Raw genomic sequence first — 21,069 nt, 5'->3', positions numbered from 1 at the left:
TAATTTCTTTGTCAGTGGGCAAACGTACAAAATCAGCAGGGGATCAAATACTTTTTTCCCCTCACTGTATGCTTTTCCAGCAACATTTCACAATGTCTTACGGTCACTTATGTACACTTGTGGCCATTGTGTACATATAGTCTGGTTCTGTGCATAAAGCACACTTTCAGGTCTTGTGAGATAAAATGACTTCATTATGATTGAAGTGCCCACTCACCACATGTTGGAATACAAGTAGCCTTCATTAAACCTCTTACTGAAGCAGACTACAGACACAGAACACAACGCCAGTCCAGTACTTCAAAACAGTCACTGTCTCACTCTGTTATCTGTAACCCTGCCTCATAGTGTATGTGTAGAGAACAATGAGTACTCTGTTGCAGAGGCTTGACTGGTTAGGTGAGAATATTTGAAACCTTTTTGAGTGGAATATTTACTGTTAAATTCTAATAGTTTTCTTGTTGATGTTGTTTAGTGTCTTCTCACTTCTGTTCATTTCACTTGCTTTGGCAATGTAAACACGTTTCCCATGCCAATAAAGCCCCTTTGAATTGAATTGATAAAATGGCCTCTATGTAATGCAGGTATGGGCAACTTTGATGGGGGTGGAGGCCACAAAAAAACGGAACTCATCATGAGGGGCCGCAGTGGGTCTGTGTACCCACATCCATTGCAGTTTTTTAAATGATAATTGATGATCAAGTGGTCCCACCCCAGTCGGTAATTCGACCATTGCTTACTACAAGTTTAGATAGCTGGCCGCTAGACTAACTTACCAATCTAAAAGAAAAATATAAAAAAGTAGCTGACATGGGCTAATTGAGTGCCTGCTGATGCTCAACCAAATTTCGAAATTGCACCTTGTGTATTCTACTATTCTGATTCTCAACAGTAAGTTGAGACCCTGACTGAGTTCCCCCAACAACAAAAATAATAATGAAATTGGTCCGCGGGCCTACAAAAGGGGGCAGCCAGTTGCCCATCCCTGGTCTAATGCATTCAGTGATGAAGATCACGCATTGTGTACAATTAATATTTTTTGCTCTTCACAGACAGGGATAAGGGGTGAAACTGATCCAAAATGGCGCAGTCAATCACCATGCAGGAAAAAGTGTCAGTGACACTGTTGCCTTTTGATCACCCCATGTCAAGTCTTCCTCATGGTCCATAGACTAGTGAAATAAGAGTGGGATGAGTGCACTTCACAAAAAGGCAGTGGTTGCTGTGTGATCTCTACAATAGATTTCTACAATGGAAACGTTACTTGACACTTAATGGAGGCTGTAACTGACACCATCTTTAGACTTAATAGGGCAGAGAGGGGCAACCAGGATCTCAAGCTCGAGTGGTGGTCAGGAATGTCATTGTAAACAATCCGAGTCAACTGAGGACAATTAACCTGTTCCATAGCGTTGTAAACAATCCGAGTCACTTGACGACAATTAGCCTGTTCCATAGCGTTGTAAACAATCCGAGTCACTTGACGACAATTACCCTGTTCCATAGCGTTGTAAACAATCCGAGTCAACTGACGATAATTAGCCTGTTCCACTAATGACTAATCCGTGCCAAGACAGTATTCAAATCTAATATCAGGACTGGAGAAGTGACTTCTCAAATTATAGGCTAGCTGACAGACAACAACATTGACTCAAAATTGGCCTCAAATAATGTCAAACAATATTAGTCTAGCATCATGCTGCAGACGACTCTGTGGTGGATCTATTTTGAGTGTTTAAAAATTAGCGTAGCTGCCTTTGACAGAGGACATCTGCCTCACCAAAACACCAATGTTTACTGTAGCCCAAATAATGGCTTTGACACAACTTTGCTTCCTTGTTTTCCACTCCTTATTGAGCATGGGTCAGGGTGAGGGAGGGGATACGTAGCAGGCTTTTGGAGGAGGGTTAGTAAAGACATAGGCTTAGTGGGGGAGCTAGCATTTTTGGAGCTTGGGGTGAGTTTGGCAAAGGAAAAATGCCCACATGAATGTAACCAATGCGCATGCTGACATCACATGGATTTTGTCTGAGGACACTTTGCTTTCCAGTAAAAATTCATTTGGTGTGTCCTAAGATGGCTCTGGATGTGTGTCAAGTTGTGCAGGCTCGAATTACCTTATTATAATACTATTTGAAAGTGAAGATGAATTTAGCCTGGTGTAATTCTATCTACCCAGAGATATTTATTATATGAAAAGTGAGTTGAACATCCTCAATGACAGGCAGTTGCAGCTACCTGTAACAAGCACTGGCATGACATGGCACAGTCACTTTTTGGACAACGAAGGCAACATGTGATCGGCTATTTGAGCCAAAAGTGAACAGTCATAAGTCATGAACAAAGCTAAATAGCTAATAGCCATGACCTTCTTCTAGCACATTCCCTGAGGCGATTTTCCAAATGTTTCACCCTTGGCCTAAAGGAAACGTGTACGACTATGACAGCTCTTTTCAAAATAACTTCACCTTGGCTAACTGTACAAGCTTCGACTTTCCTTAGATATGTATTTTAAAACCAACATTGTTATGTTAGTAATATCTCCCTATGGCTGTAAATCTCAGCTACTTGACATGGGCTTTTTTAACACTAGGAGCGGCATAAACATGTGAGGGAGCTTGGAAGAAAACACTCAAAACAAAAGATATGTTGTGGGGCTTGATCCACGGACTTATAGCTTTATAGGACATATAGCCTCTGTGTGTGTCACGGCCTCACCTTATGATATGCTCACATGAACTCACTCGCGTCTCACTGCAAAGCGGCAAGCTAATGTTTGCGCTGTCTCTCGTTGCTCTGTCAAAGTGCAGGCTACAACATGGGTAAGGTTAGTCTCAAAGTTAAACTAGTCTGCAGCACTTAGAAACTGTAAGGCATTGTATAACTCTAAAACTACAGACAATTAATTAATAGTCTTAAGTCTTACTATAAAAATACAAACTACAGTACCATATCGTTCGGATACCTGGTTATCGTCTCATATTGTCTCAAAGGTTATAATCGTCTCATCCTTGTCGCACAGTGAGAAGAGCTTTCCTACTCTTCTCACAGTACATGTAAGGCACACCGCTAACAGAGTGGTCAGAGCAAAAAAAGTTATTGCACAAATGGTGCATGAATCCCTACAGCAAGGCCAAGAGGAAAATGGGGCCTTCACTTGGAATGCAACAACAATACACAGAATGTTTGAAATAGATAGCCTAGGTATCACATTGGCAATGAACACACCAGCATGACGGGTTGAGCCCTGAATAAAGAATGCTCTTTGGAAATCTCTGGCCTTCACCTTTCCATCATTATGAGCAACAACAACACTATACCCAGTTGCTCCTATCTCTCATACTTTACACGTTGCCTCACCTCACACATATCTAGTTCAAATAGTGCAACAGCAACATTCCTTCGCCACAACAGTAGAGCAACAACAACAACATTCCTTCGCCACAACAGTAGAGCAACAACAACAACAACATTCCATCCCCACAACAGTAGAGCAACAACAACAACAACATTCCATCCCCACATCAGTAGAGCAACAACAACAATATTCTTTCCCCACAACAGTAGAGCATTACAACCGTACAACAACAACTGTACAGAGCTTGTGTAAGGAGGAGAATAAGTTCATCTTTCCAATGCAGTCATCCATCTCCTCATTGACATACCACTGATACCATAACCAGTAACTACCTGGCTATATGGCCCCAGGAAAGAGTCCTAATGCTCTGCCCGCCCCATAAATCACTCACACTAGTCTATGACCACAGACTGCCTTACAGCAAGGCCAACTGCTTTGGGAGAAAACAAGGGGTAATGTTCTAAAGACAATCAGGAAAGCAACACATGCTGTGGAGATGTACTGCCATGTCAACTGCTGTGAGTGGTTGGTTCCTCCGTGTTAGTTAGGTAGTGTGTCATATTATGGGTCTGTCGGTCACACTTTATATTGCAAAGACCCTATTCCAGAGTAAATACCTGGGTAATACATTATAATCTATGTGATTAAAGAAATTATCTTATGCAATGCTTACCACTTTTGCACTTAAGTTTTAGAAAATGTATTTGAACAGGTAAGCACTGTGTACAGTAACTGCATACAGCTGTTGCAAGGCAATTAAGTAAGATTATATTACATAAATAATCTTGTAAATTAGGGAAAGTGTTTCCCTGCTGTTTAATGCTATACAGTACCAGACATATACTATATTCCATAGCTTCCAACAGACAGCCACGTCAGAGGAAGATGGTGCTGATAGGGGGACCAGTGACCACTGCCTGCCTGCCACCTCTAATAACATAGATGTTCCCTGGGCTGGAGGGGGACCAGTGACCACTGCCACCTCTAATAACAGAGATGTTCCCTGGGCTGGAGGGGCTTGCCGTCGTAATGGCAGCTATGTGACATGCTGGCTCCGTTCCAGATTCCATTCTGCACTGTGTGTGTGTGTGTGGCTGTGTGCGTGTGACAGGGTTTGGATACCTTCCCTGCCCTATGGGGCTCCAAGTGTCATAGCACGCTTGCATCATTCCAAACAGAATTTACCCTTGGGTGGAGAACCCATCAAATCAGCTTTTCTTACAACTGGAAAATCATAAATTACCTCCTCTTCTCAGATTACATAGGACTAGGAGATTATTTATTTTGGGTTAGAGGGTTATTGAGGTCCTACAGTATTTGGGTTAGCCTGCTATAACCTACAGTGCCTTCAGAAACTATTCACACCCCTTGACTTTTTCCACATTTTGTTGTGTTACAAAGTGGAATTCAAATGAATTTAATTGTCAAGTTTTGTCAACGATCTACACAAAATACCCCATAATGACAAAGTGAAAAAAAAGGGACATTTTTGCAAATGTTTTGAAATAAAGAAATGTCTCATTTACATAAGTATTCAACCCCCTGAGTAAATACATGTTAAAATCACCTTTGGCAGCAATTACAGCTGTGAGTCTTTCTGGGTAAATCTCTAAGAGTTTTGCACACCTGGATTGTACCATATTTGCACATTATTCTTTTAAAAATTCTTCAAAATCTGTCAAAGTTGGTTGTTGATCATTGCTAGACAGTCAAAACTGTAACTAGACCACTCAGGAACATTAAATGTCGTCTTGGTAAGCAACTCCAGTGTACATTTGGCCTTGTGTTTTAGGTTATTGTCCTGCTGAAAGGTGAATTTGTCTCCCAGTGTCTGTTGAAAAGCAGACTGAAGCAGGCTTTCCTCTAGGATTTTGCCTGTGCTTGGCTATATTCTGTTTATTTTTATCATAAAAAACAACAACTCCCTAATCCTTGCCGATGACATGTATACCCATAACATGAATATGAATAGCAGCCACCACCATGCTTGAAAATATGGAGAATGGTACTCGGTGATGTGTTGTGTTGGATTTGCCCCAAACATAAAGCTTTGTTTTCAGGACATAAAGTTAATTTCTTTGCCACATTTGTTGCAGTTTTACTTTAGTGCCTTGTTGCAAACAGGATGCATGTTTTTGAATATTTGTATTTTGTAAAGGCTTCCTTCTTTTCACTCTGTCAATTAGGATAGTATTGTGGAGTAACTCCAATGTTGTTGATCCATCCTCAGTTTTTTCCTATCACAGCCATTAAACTCTGTAACTGTTTTAATGTCACCATTGGCCTCATGGTGAAATCCCTGAGCGGTTTCCTTCCTCTCCGGCAACTGAGTTAGGAACGACTCCTGTATCTTTGTAGTGATTGGGTGTATTGATACACCATCCAAAGTGTAATGAATAACTTCACCATTCTCAAAGGGATATTCAATGTCTGCTTGTTTAATTTTTACCTATCTACCAATAGGTGCCCTTCTTTGCGAGACATTGGAAACCTCCCTGGTCTTTGTTGTTGAATCTGTGTTTGAAATTCACTGCTCAACTGAGGGACCTTACAGATAATTGTATGTGTGGGGTACAGAGATGAGGTAGTCATTCAAAAATAATGTTAAAACACTATTATTGCACACACAGTGAGTCCATGAAACTTCTTATGTGACTTGTTAAGTAAATGTTTACTCCTGAACTTATTTAGGCTTGCCATAACAAAGCGGTTGAATACTTATCATTTCAGCTTGTAATTTTTTATTAAATTGTAAAAATTTCTAAAAACATAATTCCACTTTGACATTATGGGGTATTGTGTAGGCCAGTAACAAAAAATCTCAATTTATTCCATTTTAAATTCAGGATGTAACACAACAAAATGTGGAAAAAGTAAAGGGGTGTGAATACTTTCTGAAGGCATTAGCTCTGGATACAGGAGAGGAAACATCTAGAGAAGGCAAACAAAAGATGCATCTCAATAGTTTAAAGTAGATTTTTAGGTGTCTTCTTTGGGCCATTTGAACCTGCCATTCCATAAATGGACAGGTGAAAGCTAATTCCTGGAAGGCATCCTCACATATTGCTTTCCCCTAGCCTGTGTCTTAAGATCAGTCAAGATGAAGGAAAGGAAGCCACTTAAATTAAATGAAAACTCCACCCAAAAAACTATCTTTTGGCATTTGTTTTATTAGTCCATTGTTGATATAGTCCCAAAAATATATTGCAAGTCAGCAATCAAGTTTTCAAGACATGTAACTTTTCAAAGATAGTTTTGGGGTGGAAGTTCCCTTTAAATGTCAATGAAATGTAGAATGTGTGTTCTTCTATGGATAGCGCAAGAGAGTGCAGGTCTCCAGAGTACATATCCCTCCAAATTCTGGCTGTTACGCCTAATCACTTACACACAACATAGACAGCCCAGTGTGTGATGACTGCGATAACGCAACTAATCCTTCCACCAGTAATGTACAGAATTGTGATGCTGACAAAGCTCGTTTACAGAACCCATCTGCAAAGCAGTTTAAGGCAAACAGTCAATCTAAATACTGTTCCTGCTTAATGAAGCTCAGGCTGTACTCGTTGTTGGCTGCCACCACCGAAGTGCAATCCTATTAAACAGGAGTAGCTGTTCTGACTTAACCAGAAGGAATGCAACCACAACAACAACCCAGAGCTTTATTCAAAGTGTTTACTCTGAGTGGAATGTGAGAGGGGACAATGGTCTGGTCTTATCCTGCCATCTGGACACTGGTCAAGCTGTCCACTTGTGGGACTAGTTCGCCATGAGTTGTTTGGAAGTGTAAACAATGCTGTATAATGGACAGACGCTAACTCAACCATGTGGCCCCTTAAACTGTCCAACTGCAAGGCAACCTCCTGATGCAAACTAAGCAGGATAGTTGTCATGACAAGTCATTTTACATGTCTGTTTACAAATGACTTACTGTTCAGCTGAGAGGCAACTTTCACACTGATACAAGCACATTCTTACATAAAGAACAAATGACAGGCAATAAGCATACATGATAATGAACAGCAGATTCCCCAGCAAAACTAATGACAAAACATTATACTAAAACAAATATCACTTTCTCTCTCTCCCCCACTAGATCTCGCTCCTCAGGCTCCCAAGAAGAACTGGCGACGCAAACAAAAAAAGGAGAGGAGATTATTACAGGGCCATTGACAGCCTGATGGTTATTACATGAGGGAGATGACACTGCCGAAAAGGTGGCGAAAAGGTGGCCATGTTTTTTCTGCGCAGCTGCCTCCGCTGGCGATGGGGCACAGATTTAACACCTGCTCGTCAGTTCGGGGGTGTCGGAGGGAGAGGGTGTCACCTTACTAATGATTTACACACTGTCATTACAACAAAAATTTATGGGCCAGGGGGATAAACATACTAAGTGGGACAAGGCCTTCTCTCTGTCGATGGTGGTGCCAAAGCTTTCACTAGTCATTAGTGGTTAAAAGAAACGGACAGATGCCGTGGCACCAGCAACATAAAGGGGCAGAGGCATATCAGCAGCTTGTATTTAGTATTGCCGTTTATCCTGCTTCCCCAGAGTGAACTGGAGGTCAGGGACAGCTTGATTTGAAGAAAAAACCCATAACTGAACATAGGTAGTGTCCAAACGACTCCACTCACTCACAACCATAAAGTACAATCCCAACCATTGGAGATACAGTGGGGAAAAAAAGTATTTAGTCAGCCACCAATTGTGCAAGTTCTCCCACTTAAAAAGATGAGAGAGGCCTGTCATTTTCATCATAGGTACATGTCAACTATGACAGACAAATTGAGAAAAAAAAATCCAGAAAATCACATTGTAGGATTTTTAATGAATTTATTTGCAAATTATGGTGGAAAATAAGTATTTGGTCACCTACAAACAAGCAAGATTTCTGGCTCTCACAGACCTGTAACTTCTTCTTTAAGAGGTTCCTCTGTCCTCCACTCGTTACCTGTATTAATGGCACCTGTTTGAACTTGTTATCAGTATAAAATACACCTGTCCACAACCTCAAACAGTCACACTCCAAACTCCACTATGGTCAAGACCAAAGAGCTGTCAAAGGACACCAGAAACAAAATTGTAGACCTGCACCAGGCTGGGAAGACTGAATCTGCAATAGGTAAGCAGCTTGGTTTTAAGAAATCAACTGTGGGAGCAATTATTAGGAAATGGAAGACATACAAGACCACTGATAATCTCCCTCGATCTGGGGCTCCACGCAAGATCTCACCCCGTGGGGTCAAAATGATCACAAGAACGGTGAGCAAAAATCCCAGAACCACACGGGGGGACCTAGTGAATGACCTGCAGAGAGCTGGGACCAAAGTAACAAAGCCTACCATCAGTAACACACTACTCCGCCAGGGACTCAAATCCTGCAGTGCCAGACGTGTCCCCCTGCTTAAGCCAGTACATGTCCAGGCCCGTCTGATGTTTGCTATAGTGCATTTGGATGATCCAGAAGAGGATTGTGAGAATGTCATATGGTCAGATGAAACCAAAATATAACTTTTTGGTAAAAACTCAACTCATCGTGTTTGGAGGACAAAGAATGCTGAGTTGCATCCAAAGAACACCATACCTACTGTGAAGCATGGGGGTGGAAACTTCATGCTTTGGGGCTGTTTTTCTGCAAAGGGACCAGGACGACTGATCCGTGTAAAGGAAAGAATGAATGGGGCCATGTATCGTGAGATTTTGAGTGAAAACCTCCTTCCGTCAGCAAGGGCATTGAAGATGAAACGTGGCCTGGTCTTTTAGCATGACAATGATCCCAAACACACCTCCCGGGCAACGAAGGAGTGGCTTCGTAAGAAGCATTTCAAGGTCCTGGAGTGGCCTAGCCAGTCTCCAGATCTCAACCCCATAGAAAATCTTTGGAGGGAGTTGAAAGTCTGTGTTGCCCAGCGACAGCCCCAAAACATCACTGCTCTAGAGGAGATCTGCATGGAGGAATGGGCCAAAATACCAGCAACAGTGTGTGAAAACCTTGTGAAGACTTACAGAAAACGTTTGACCTGTGTCATTGCCAACAAGGGGTATATAACAAAGTATTGAGAAACTTTTGTTATTGACCAAATACTTATTTTCCACCATAATTTGCAAATAAATTCATAAAAAATCCTACAATGTGATTTTCTGGATTCTTTTTTCTCAATTTGTCTGTCATAGTTGACGTGTACCTATGATGAAAATTACAGGCCTCTCATCTTTTTAAGTGGGAGAACTTACACAATTGTTGGCTGACTAAATACGTTTTTTTTCCCCACTGTACATTTCGCTAAGCATTTTCCAAGAAAAGTGCTTAGTAGTAGGTCTCTCGCCAATTACTACATAAAAGAAAACAAAAATGAACATAACAAATGGTATTGGTTCGCTATGCTAATTTATGGGAAATGTACCATAGATAGGAATGGGATTGGCCAATTAGGGACAATGGACAGACAAATTGTGATGCGTGTGATAGAAGGAGTCAGGCACAGGAGAGTAATACGCATCCAAAGAGTTTATTCTGTCGATAAACAGTTGCGCAAGCATGTGACAACACAACTCAGGCACAGGGGAAATATCTACCCTGGCAACAACAAGGTAAGGGTAGCTCAACCGAGCTACACACAGCTCACTACAAACAATCACCCACACAGACAAGGAAGCAGAGGGAACACTTATACAATGACTAATTGGGGATAAGAATCAGGTGTGTCTGATTAATTAGACAAGACAAGTGGAGTGATGATAAATGGATCGGCAGCAGCTAGTAAGCCGGTGACGACGAACGCCGAAACCTGCCCGAACAAGGAGGGGAGGCAGCCTCGGCGGAAGTCGTGACAGTACCCCCGGATGGCGACAGTGGAAATCCCGTAACATGGAGGGATCGAGGATATCACTCACTGGGACCCAGCACCTTTCCTCCGGACCGTACCCCTCCCACTCCACGAGGTACTGAAGGCCCCCCACTCGACGCCTCGAATCCAGGATGGAACGGAACGAGTACGCCGGGGCCCCCTCGATGTCCAGAGGAGGTGGAGGGACATCCCGCACCTCAGACTCCTGGAGCGGACCAGCTACCACCGGCCTGAGGAGATAAACATTAAACGAGGGGTTAATACGGTAATCAGGGGGTTCAGCTTCCAGCAGGGCAGGCGGAGGGGCAGATTCCAGGTCGAGAGCCAGAACCGATCCCCCGGGACAAAGACGGGGGCCTCACTGCGGTGGTTGTCAGCGTTGGCCTTCTGACGATGCACGGTGCATTGGAGGTGAACGTGGGCAGCATCCCACGTCTCCTCCGCGCGCCGAAACCAGTCATCCACCGCAGGACCCTAGAACACACTGGAAAGGCGTTAGGTTAGTGGAGGAGTGGTGGAGAGAGTTCTGGGCATATTCTGCCCATGGCAAGAACACAGACCACTCCCCCAGCCAGTCCTGGCAGTAGGACCGCAGGAACCTACCCACGTCCTGATTTACCCGTTCCACCTGCCCATTACTCTCGGGGTGGAACCCAGAGGTCAGGCTGACCGAGACCCCCAGAAATTCCATGAACGCCCTCCAGAACTTGGACGTGAACTGGGGACCTTGGTCACACACTATACCCTCTGGTACCCCGTAGTGCCGGAAGACGTGAGTAAACAGGGCCTCCGCAGTCTGCAGGGCCGTGGGGAGACCGGGCAGAGGAAGGAGGTGGAAGGACTTTGAGAAGCGGTCCACAACGACCAGGATGGTGGTGTTAGCTTGGGAGAGGGGAAGATCAGTCAGTAAAGCAATGCTAAGGTGAGACCATGGTCGTTGTGGAACTGGTAATGGTTGTAGCTTACCCGCTGGGAGGTGCCTAGGTGCCTTACTCTGGGCACACACCGAGCAGGAGGAGACACACACCCTCACGTCCTTAGCCAAGGTAGGCCACCAGTACTTTCCGCTCAGGCAGCGCACTGTACGACTGATACCTGGGTGACCAGAGGAGGGTGACGTGTGTGCCCAGAAGCTCAGACGATCACGGATAAGAGCAGGCACGTACTGCAGCCCAGCTGGACACTGCGGTGGAGATGGATCTGTGCGTAATGCCTGCTCTATATCCGCATCCATCGCCCATACTACCAGCGCCACAATGCGGGAGGCCGGGGTGTTGTCTCTGGGCCTCTCCTCTGTGTCATACAGCCGGGACAGTGAGTCTACCTTCACGTTCTTCGTACCCGGAATGTATGACAATGTAAAATCAAACCGGGTGAAGAATAGGGCCCACCTGGCCTGGCGAGGATTCAGCCTCCTCGCTGCCCGGATGTACTCCAGGTTACGGTGGTCTGTCCAGATGAGGAAAGGGTGTTTCGCCCCTTTGAGCCAATGCCTCCACACGGTCAAAGCTCGGACAACAGCCAACAGCTCCCGATCACCAACGTCGTAGTTCTGCTCCGCCGGGCTGAGCTTCTTCGAGAAGAAGGCACAGGGGCGGAGCTTGGGTGGCGTGCCCGAGCGTTGGGATAGGACAGCACCCATCCCTACCTCGGACGCATCCACCGCCACTACAAACGGTAGTGATGGATCGGGGTGGGCTAGTACCGGAGCTGAGGTGAACAGACCCCGCAGTATCCTGAGAGCCAGATCCGCCTCAGCAGACCAGCGGAGCTGGGACGGCCCACCCTTCAACAGGGATGTGATGGGAGCTGCGACCTTGCCAAAGCCCCGGATAAACCTTCGATAGTAGTTGGCAAAGCCAAGGAATTGCTGCACCTCCTTAACAGTGGTTGGAGTTGGCCAATTGAGCACGGCTGAAATGCGATCTACCTCCATCTCCTCCCGAGGTGGAAATGCGGTATCCAAGGAAGGAGATGGACTGCTGGAAAAACATACACTTCTCTGCCTTAGCATAAAGGTCATTCTCCAACAGTCGGGCCAGCACCTTGCGAACCAGGGACACATGCTCAGTGCGAGTAGCGGAATACACCAGGATGTCATCGATGTAGACCACTACACCGCGACCAAGCATGTCCCAAAACACCTCGTTCACAAAGGACTGGAAAACTGAGGGAGCATTCATCAAACCATAGGGCATCACCAGGTATTCATAATGCCCCGTGGTTGTGCTGAATGCTGTCTTCCACTCATCTCCCTCTCGGATACGCACCAGGTTGTACGCACTCCTGAGATCCAATTTGGTGAAGAAGCGCGCCCCATGCATCGATTCAACCACTGAAGGAATGAGGGGGAGAGGATAACTATATCTGATTGTCTCCCTGTTCAGTGGTCGATAATCAATGCACGGGCGCAGACCTCCATCCTTCTTCTTCACAAAGAAGAAACTTGAGGAGGCGGATGAAGTGGAGGGACGTATATACCCTTGACGCAGGGACTCGGTGACATATTTCTCCATAGCCACCGTTTCTGCCTGTGACAGGGGGTATATATGACTCCTAGGAGGTACAGCGTTTACCCTGAGGTTTATTGCGCAATCCCCCGCCCAGTGAGGTGGTAACTTAGTCGCCTGCGTTTTAGAGAACGCTTGCGCCAGATCACAGTATTCGGGGGGAATGCGCACGGTGGAGGTACTATCTGGACACAGGGAAAGCAGGAGATTCAATAATCGAAAAATATCACTTGCTCAAAATGATTCTCCTGAATGATCATGGTGACTGGTATAGTGACTTCCGTAACAAATCCGGACCCTAATGGTCGACTAGCGAGTGCTCTGAGGGGACGTGGAATGGAGAGGGGAACCAATGAAATGCCTTGACGGCGTGCGAATGCCTTATCCATAAAGTTCCCAGCTGCGCCTGAATCGACTAGCGCCTTACACTGGGGAACTACCATGTGATCGGGAAAGTGGATAGGTAGGGTACAGTGCACAACAGAGGGCTCTGAACAAGTGTGGGTGTTAGATACCTGGGGTGATGTGTGAGTACCCTGCCTGCCGCCTCCAGGCCCAAAAAAACATTGACTACGATGTGTGGTGGATTGTCTCTTTGTGCCACCAGTGGCACTGTCGCTGTCCTCCTCCGCTCTCTCGACCGGCGGCTCCACCCAGCTCCATCGGCTCGAGGTCCGAGTCTTCCCTACCAGGACGTCCTCTGGCTGCCAGCAGGTTGTCCAACAGTTTATCGAAGGACAACATGGTGTCCCGGCAGGCTAGCTCCCGTAGGACGTCCTCCCGCAGATGGCACCGGAAATGGTCGATCAGGGCCCGCTCGTTCCACCCGGACCCCGCTGCTAGCGTCCGGAACTCCAACGTGAAGTCCTGCGCGGTCCTCGTCCCCTGCCTCAGGTGGACCACCCGCCTCTCGGGCAGGTGGTCAAATACCGCCCAAAAGAGGCGAGCGAACTCCCTGTAGTCCTCCAACGCAGCTCCTCCTTCGTTCCACACCGCGTTGGTCCACTCCAGGGCTTTCCCACAGAGGCAGGAAACGAGGACGGACACCTTCTTCCACTCCGATGGTGCCGGCCTGATGCTGGCGAAGTAAAGCTCCAATTGGAGGAGGAATCCCTGGCACAACACCGCTGTCCCCTCAAACGCCCGTGGTCGGGATATCTGGATCCCTCCCGGTGCTGGGGTGTAGGTGGCTGGATCCGGTTGGCCAGCTGGTCTCGACAGATCGGGTCTGCTCCTCTCCAGGCGTTGGACTACCTGAAGAACCCGATCCATCGCTTCCCCCAAGCTGGCCAGCATCGTGGAGTACTCCTGGACCCGTGCCATGACTCCAGGCATGCGCTCTTCTCCCGCTGACTCCATAGCGGGTGGGTAATTCTGTGATGCGTGTGATAGAAGGAGTCAGGCGCAGGAGAGTAATACGCATCCAAATAGTTTATTCTGTCGATAAACAGTTGCGCAAGCATGCGACAACAAAACTCAGGCACAGGGGAAATATCTACCCTGACAACAACAAGGTAAGGGTAGCTCAACCGAGCTACACACAGCTCACTACAAACAATCACCCACACAGACAAGGAAGCAGAGGGAACACTTATACAATGACTAATTGGGGATAAGAACCAGGTGTGTGTGATTAATTAGACAAGACAAGTGGAGTGATGATAAATGGATCGGCGGCAGCTAGTAGGCCGGTGACGAAGAATGCTGAAACCTGCCCGAACAAGGAGGGAAGGCAGCCTCTGCGGAAGTCGTGACACAAATTAGGTGCCTGCCCTCCTGATTCTAGCAACCCAGAACCTAACTTGCTTCTGCTTATCCGCCATCTTGGAATTGCCGCTTGTAATCTCTCCACAGAATATAAAGGATTTGGACCTGGTATTGGTGGTTTGGCTACCTTCCCTTAAGGACTGCAGCCCATTCAGTGGCCAAATGAACTCCCCAACCTCTTTTCAATTTCGTCTGCCCACAGTAAAACAGACCTAAAAGACTATTGTTTCAGTGTGACCACATTAGCCACAAGCTAACTCACGAAGCACACTTTTCCTCTAGAATTCACAAGGCTTGCTTCAACCAAAGCCAGACATTCAGCTGCTACTCTAAGCAAGGTCGACATTGTTGTCGACAAAGTCCACGAAATGCAGAAAAACTATTGAAACTTGGGGCCTGAAAAGCACCAATTAACCCCTGTCAGTCCTGTGAATTCTGTGTTGTGTTTATACCGACTGAACACAGCATGAGGCTGAGAAAGTCCCTATAGCTGATCTCCAGAGGTGTGTTGGGAGGAGTTGAGGAGGATGGCCGTTTGGAATGGTATGATCTCATGGATCATAGATCACACCCACATAGCTACAGCTGATCTCTCCGCTAACACCTAGGTTTTAGTGTGGCATTATGAGCTCATGGGTGTGAATGAGTCATCCTTAGTCCTTTCACTGCCGAGTGTGTAGCTCACTAGCTCTTCGCTATGCTAGGCAGGGCTAGAGTCAGGAAAATTACACACTGCAGTTTCTTGGCTCCCTTCGGTAACTGGACCACTATTTAAATCACTGAAAACTACAATTTACTCTCCATTCACCACAGTCGAGTGAGTGTGTCCCGTTATTAGGGTTCTACAGTTAGCTATGAGAAGCTTCTGGAAAAGGGAAATTGGCCAACCACATTCCCACAACCTACATCACTGTTGGTGATGGAACTCCATTAAAGGGCTTTAAAAGACCAAAGTATGTAAAACATTTATTTAGAATGTAAGTGAAGAACGCAACTATTTAGTGCCAAGCTCTCCCCACTGGGCACGTCAGTTCAACGTCTAGTTTTGATTTACATTTGGTTGAGTTGTCAACTAATATGAATTCAATGTGAAATCAACCAAAAATGTCACCCTGTCTTTGGATTTAGGTTAAAAGTTGGGTGAAAAAAATAAATAAAATCCCTTACGTTGATGATTTTATGCAAATCCAATCAGTTTTCCACATTGATTCGTCATCACATAAATTTTTTGGGGTTGAAATGACATGGAAACAACGTTGATTAAACCAGTTTTTGCCCAGTGGGTATTTAGTTTCCTGAGCATTGCTGTCTCATATCAAATCCAAAATAAATCTAATTTTATTGGTCTCATACACATATTTAGAAGATGTTACTCCAGATCTCCTCCGTCCACATGGAAACAGATTAGCATAGAGAGCAGAAGAGGGGAAGTGGCTAATAAGAGGGACCAAATATGCTCTTTAACCGAGTACACAGAGTATATGTGCTCATCCCTATATTACACTAATTACAGTAATGAGCCATTTTCTGGGAGAGCTGTTGAGCTTTCATCCTGGAATCTGCCTCCCATGATGGAGTGTGATTGTTCCTTCCACTAGGCCAAAGGGGTAGAACTTGGCAGGTGCCACCGCTACTTTAGAAGGTGTACGCCACTCTGTTGACAGAGTGAGAAGATCCTATAATTATGTGAATTTATCTTGAATGACAATTCGTTGCAAGTGGCAGGATGATGGTCGGTGCAAGTATTGTGGACTTGGAGTGTCAGTTTGGAGTGCCCTCAAAATGCTCAGCTGCTCTTTAAAGCATGTCTTTATATTCTATTCTAGTCACCTGGGAGATTCCTTAACAGAACAGTCTTTAATGTATGATTTGGTTGCCCTCTCGTAATCTCCCACTCATCCCATGGCTAACACAGAACCTCACTTACCCAGCCTCCCATTGCAGGGGGCACTAGTCCTTGCATGGGCACCCAAATAGTCATAACATGGTCATAACTTTCCCCCTTCTGATAACCAGGTGGCGAATCGCATCTCTGCATGTCTGGCAGACATATCAGTGTGGATGTCGGATCACCACCTCAAGCTGAACCTCGGCAAGACGGAGCTGCTCTTCCTCCCGGGGAAGGACTGCCCGCTCCATGATCTCGCCATTACGGTTGACAACTCTGTTGTGTCCTCCTCCCAGAGTGCAAAGAACCTTGGCGTGACCCTGGACAACACCCTGTCGTTCTCCGCTAACATCAAAGCGGTGACCCGATCCTGTAGGTTCATGCTCTACAACATTCGCAGAGCACGACCCTACCTTACACAGGAAGCGGCACAGGTCCTAATCCAGGCATCTCCCGTCTGGATTACTGCAACTCGCTGTTGGCTGGGCTCCCTGCCTGTGCCATTAAACCCCTACAACTTATCCAGAACGCTGCAGCCCGTCTGGTGTTCAACCTTCCCAAGTACTCTCACATCACCCCGCTCCTCCGCACACTCGACTGGCTTCCAGTTGAAGCTCGCATCTGCTACAAGACCATGGTGCTTGCCTACGGAGCTGTGAGGGGAACAGCACCTCCTTACCTTCAGGCTCTGATCAGTCCCTACACCCAAACGAGGACATTGCGTTCTTACACCTCTGGCCTGCTGGTCCCCCTACCTCTGCGGAAGCACAGTTCCCACTCAGCCCAGTCAAAACTGTTCACTGCTCTGGCACCCCAATGGTGGTGGAACAAGCTCCCTCACGACGCCAGGACAGCGGAGTCACTGACCACCTTCTGGAGACACTTGAAACCCTACCTCTTTAAGGAATACCTGGGATAGTATAAAAGTAATCCTTCTACCCCCCCTACCCCACCCCCACAAAAAAAAAAAAAAACATATATATGTATATATAATAATAATAAAAAAATAGTAAAGTTGTTGTCCCACTGGCTATCATAAGGTGAATGCACCAATTTGTAAGTCGCTCTGGATAAGAGCGCCTGCTAAATGATGTAAATGTAATGTAAATAACAACAGTACTCCTGATTTCAGCAGTAGAGCACTCTAGTAAGCTTTACATGGTGATGGGGTGGGTCCCCGAAATAATACCATAGTGGCAGAGAGAGACCCATACAAGCCCATAAGCAATAAAAACACTTGAGGGGGGAAAGTAGTGGTCAATATGGCCCTCAGGGCAGGCATCTGATCTGTAACTAAGGATTGAGGGAGGGAGGGAGAACAGAAACGTTGGGTGGAGGAGCTGCCTAAACATGTCAGGAGTAAATTCATATGTGAAAGTGAATGACCCATTGTAAACCGCATTAGGTGGTTTCTTTCTATTGTGCTGATAGTCCTCTACGGCAGGGTTTCCCAAACTCGGTCCTGGGGAGCCCAAGGAGTGCAAGTTTTGGTTTTTGCCCTAGCACTACACAGCTGATTCAAATAATCAACTAATCATCAAGCTTTGATTATTTGAATCAGCTGTATAGTGCTAGGGTAAAAACCAAAATGGGCATCCCTTGGGGTCCCGAGGACAGAGTTTGGGAAACACTGCCTTAACACTACACAGCTGATTCAAATAATCAACACTTTTGATGATGAATTGGTTATTTGAATCAGCTGTGTAGTGTTAAAGTGTTAAGGCAAAAACCAAAACGTGGACCCAGGACCATTTTTGGGAAACCCTGCTCTATGGCAACAACGATACTAAACAACAAACAAATTGTAATATGGCACACAATTCCCACAGTCAGTCTTACCTGGTCTTACCTTGTGACTAACATATTTCATTTCACTGGTTCAGGGTGATATAGACATTATGTCAATTTTATTTGTATAGCTTACATAACCAATAGCCTACATTAAAAGTGAGGTTGCTTCGTTGGCAATGAGAATTGATCTCCTTAGCTATAGGGCAGGCTATTTGCACAGAAATGTAGAATGAAGTTGCTCAGATAAACATCGATACTTTATTGGTAATAGCCTACACAAAAACAAAATAAATGGTACATTTTCATTTAGCAGACGCTCTTATCCAGAGCGACTTACAGTTAAATACAATATGATCCGCCTTTCGCACACAATAGTGAATTAAACCTGACTTTACATTAGGCTACATCGCGCGCGCTCTGATGTCGATTTCCGATGATTGCGCATCTATAGACAGTGGCCAAATATTCCGAAACTCAACCGTTCTTATTATACCTCTGAAAACTGTGTCCTCGCGGCAGGTTTACTTTCAAAATCTAATAGCAGCGGCTACAGTAATGCATCCATACAGTAGCCTATCCCTTGCGTCACATTCTCGAACAATATAGATTGCAAAACTGTTCAGGATTTACAATGAGAACCGATTCGGATAGATGGATAGATATTTCCATAAAAGTCACATTATTGGCACCAAACACTTACCCTCGTAGCCTGTCAGAAGAAAAAAGCATTTTTTTAAAATCAAAACAACATTGCAGGAGCTGTTGACTTCCAAACAGCCAAAGTCGAAACAGTATCTGTCAAAGACGATAAATAGTAGCAGCAAGCTTTTGTCCAGGAAACGGTATCTTTAAACCGGGTCAAGTGGCGTGGCGAAAACGGTCAACAGCGCCGCTAGCCAAGAAGAAATGATTAATGTAGAGTTCTATTGGTTAAACCTCATTCAAACAGAGAGAGAGGGAGAGCTCACATGTATAATTATATACACAAACATAACCAATAACCAGGTCAATCTCTGTCAATCTCGACCCATAAGATTACATCACTTTTCACAATTCTCTTAACACCACTTTTCACAATTCTCTTCACACAGCATTACAGTTTGCAGCCACAAACCAATAACACAAAACTTAATTCAGGAATATAATTTCATCAGCGACATGGTAGGGTACGTTGCATAATCCAAAACAGGCTCTTTCACTCTCTTCAAGTTTTAAATTATATTAATGTACGGGACACACATGGTATACGCCACATCGTCCAACGAAATGCTTACTTGCGGGTTCATTGTCGGCAATGCAAGAACAATAAAAATCCAGCTAAATTGCCCATTGGCACAGATCTAGAATCAGCTTAACCTAATACCCAGCTCCCTAATGCAAGGCTCAACCATTAGCAGGTTAAAGTGCAAAACTGACCTTAGATCAGCATCAGTAGGTAAGCCTACTCACCAGTGCTGGTGCTATAGGTGCGAACGGTAGTGGCGGTCGGCGGCGGCGAATCCGAGTCCATGGAAGCAGTGTCGTCATCCTGTGAACATCCGGCCTGGATGGCCCGCAGGTAGCTATGGCTACGGGATCGGAAGCACGTGGGCATTGGTAGATCCGGAGGCTCCACCGCCTGGGAATGGGAGCGCGAGAGTCTGTGGGATTCTCGGAACGCCGACTCAGAGCAGCTATCCTCGTAGCGTTGGCTAATCATCTCCAGGTCCCGCAGCTGGAAGGAGAGAGGCAGGTTGGCACTAGTGGCATTGGTTGGCATCTTGGCCTGGGTGGCAGTGGTAGAGTGAGAGGGACAGCGTTGCATGGCTACTGCTTCAAGCTAGGGACAGAAATGCATGGTTTGTCCCGGGACCAGATAGTCCATGGTCGTTAGACCTGGGTTCAAGTAGTATTTTAGATTTTTCCCGAATACTTTAACTGTGCTTAATCAAGTTTACCTAGCGTATTGGAACCAACGGAATAGTCCCAAATGTGCCAACCCCACCCATCAGGTACTTCAGGCAGTATGAAGCAAACACCCTGAGTTTTTCACATTTCTAATACTATTTGAACCCAGCCAGGTCTGCCATGGAGAGCACAGCTGACAGTATCTGTTAGAGGAGTGAGCTAGCTCCACCTGTGTGACATTTGGTGGGTATGCAATAAAATGCAGCCAAAAGGACACATTACAGTATTAAGGCTGGGTGAGAGGAAAGCAAAGTGCAGCAGTAACACTTTGTCCTGATCCCGAATCAGCTCCTTATAGCAACTTATAGTCAAAGTCCAAGGTAGTTAACAAGCTAAATGTTTTTTTTTTATTGTTCTTTTTACTGCCAATTAGTTTCAGTGTCACTTTCATAATATTAATCAAAACTGTCTTAACTTCTCTTCGCAGACGTTTTGAAAGAGCTGCAAAATCTGGACCCCTACAAATCAGCTGGGCTAGACAATCTGGACCCTTTCTTTCTAAAACTAGCCGCCGAAATTGTCGCAACCCCTATTACTAGTCTGTTCAACCTCTCTTTCATAACGTCTGAGATCCCCAGAGATTGGAAAGCTGCCGCGGTCATCCCCCTCTTCAAAGGGGGTGACACTCTAGATCCAAACTGCTACAGACCTATATCCATCCTGCCCTGCCTTTCGAAAGTATTTGAAAGCCAAGTTAACAAACAGATCACCGACCATTTCGAATACCACCGTACCTTCTCCGCTATGCAATCCGGTTTCCGAGCTGGTCATGGGTGCACTTCAGCCACGCTCAAGGTCCTAAATGATATTATAACCGCGATTGATAATAGACAGTACTGTGCAGCCGTCTTCATAGACCTGGCCAAGGCTTTCGACTCTGTCAACCACCGCATTCTTATTGGCAGACTAAATAGCCTTGGTTTCTCAAATGACTGACACGCCTGCAAACCTCCAAACGAGCT

The 21,069-nt window shown here is 45.6% G+C and overlaps 1 protein-coding gene across 2 annotated transcripts in view; it reads right to left on the bottom strand.

The window, feature by feature from the left end:
• The window catches only part of LOC121551563 (disks large-associated protein 4-like), a 56,198-nt gene that overhangs the window by 21,181 nt on the left and 13,948 nt on the right, over positions 1-21,069 (bottom strand). For both annotated transcript variants that reach the window (XM_045223803.1, XM_045223802.1), the window contains exon 4: positions 19,610-19,874. In XM_045223803.1, the coding sequence (XP_045079738.1) occupies positions 19,610-19,874 (265 nt within the window). The remainder of the gene's footprint in view (positions 1-19,609; positions 19,875-21,069) is intronic.

The sequence above is a fragment of the Coregonus clupeaformis genome, chromosome 12 (assembly GCF_020615455.1).
Source record: "Coregonus clupeaformis isolate EN_2021a chromosome 12, ASM2061545v1, whole genome shotgun sequence".
Taxonomy (NCBI): Eukaryota; Metazoa; Chordata; class Actinopteri; order Salmoniformes; family Salmonidae; genus Coregonus; species Coregonus clupeaformis.
The sequence above is the reverse complement of the archived record's forward strand: the minus strand, read 5'-3'. Positions and strand labels throughout refer to the sequence as shown.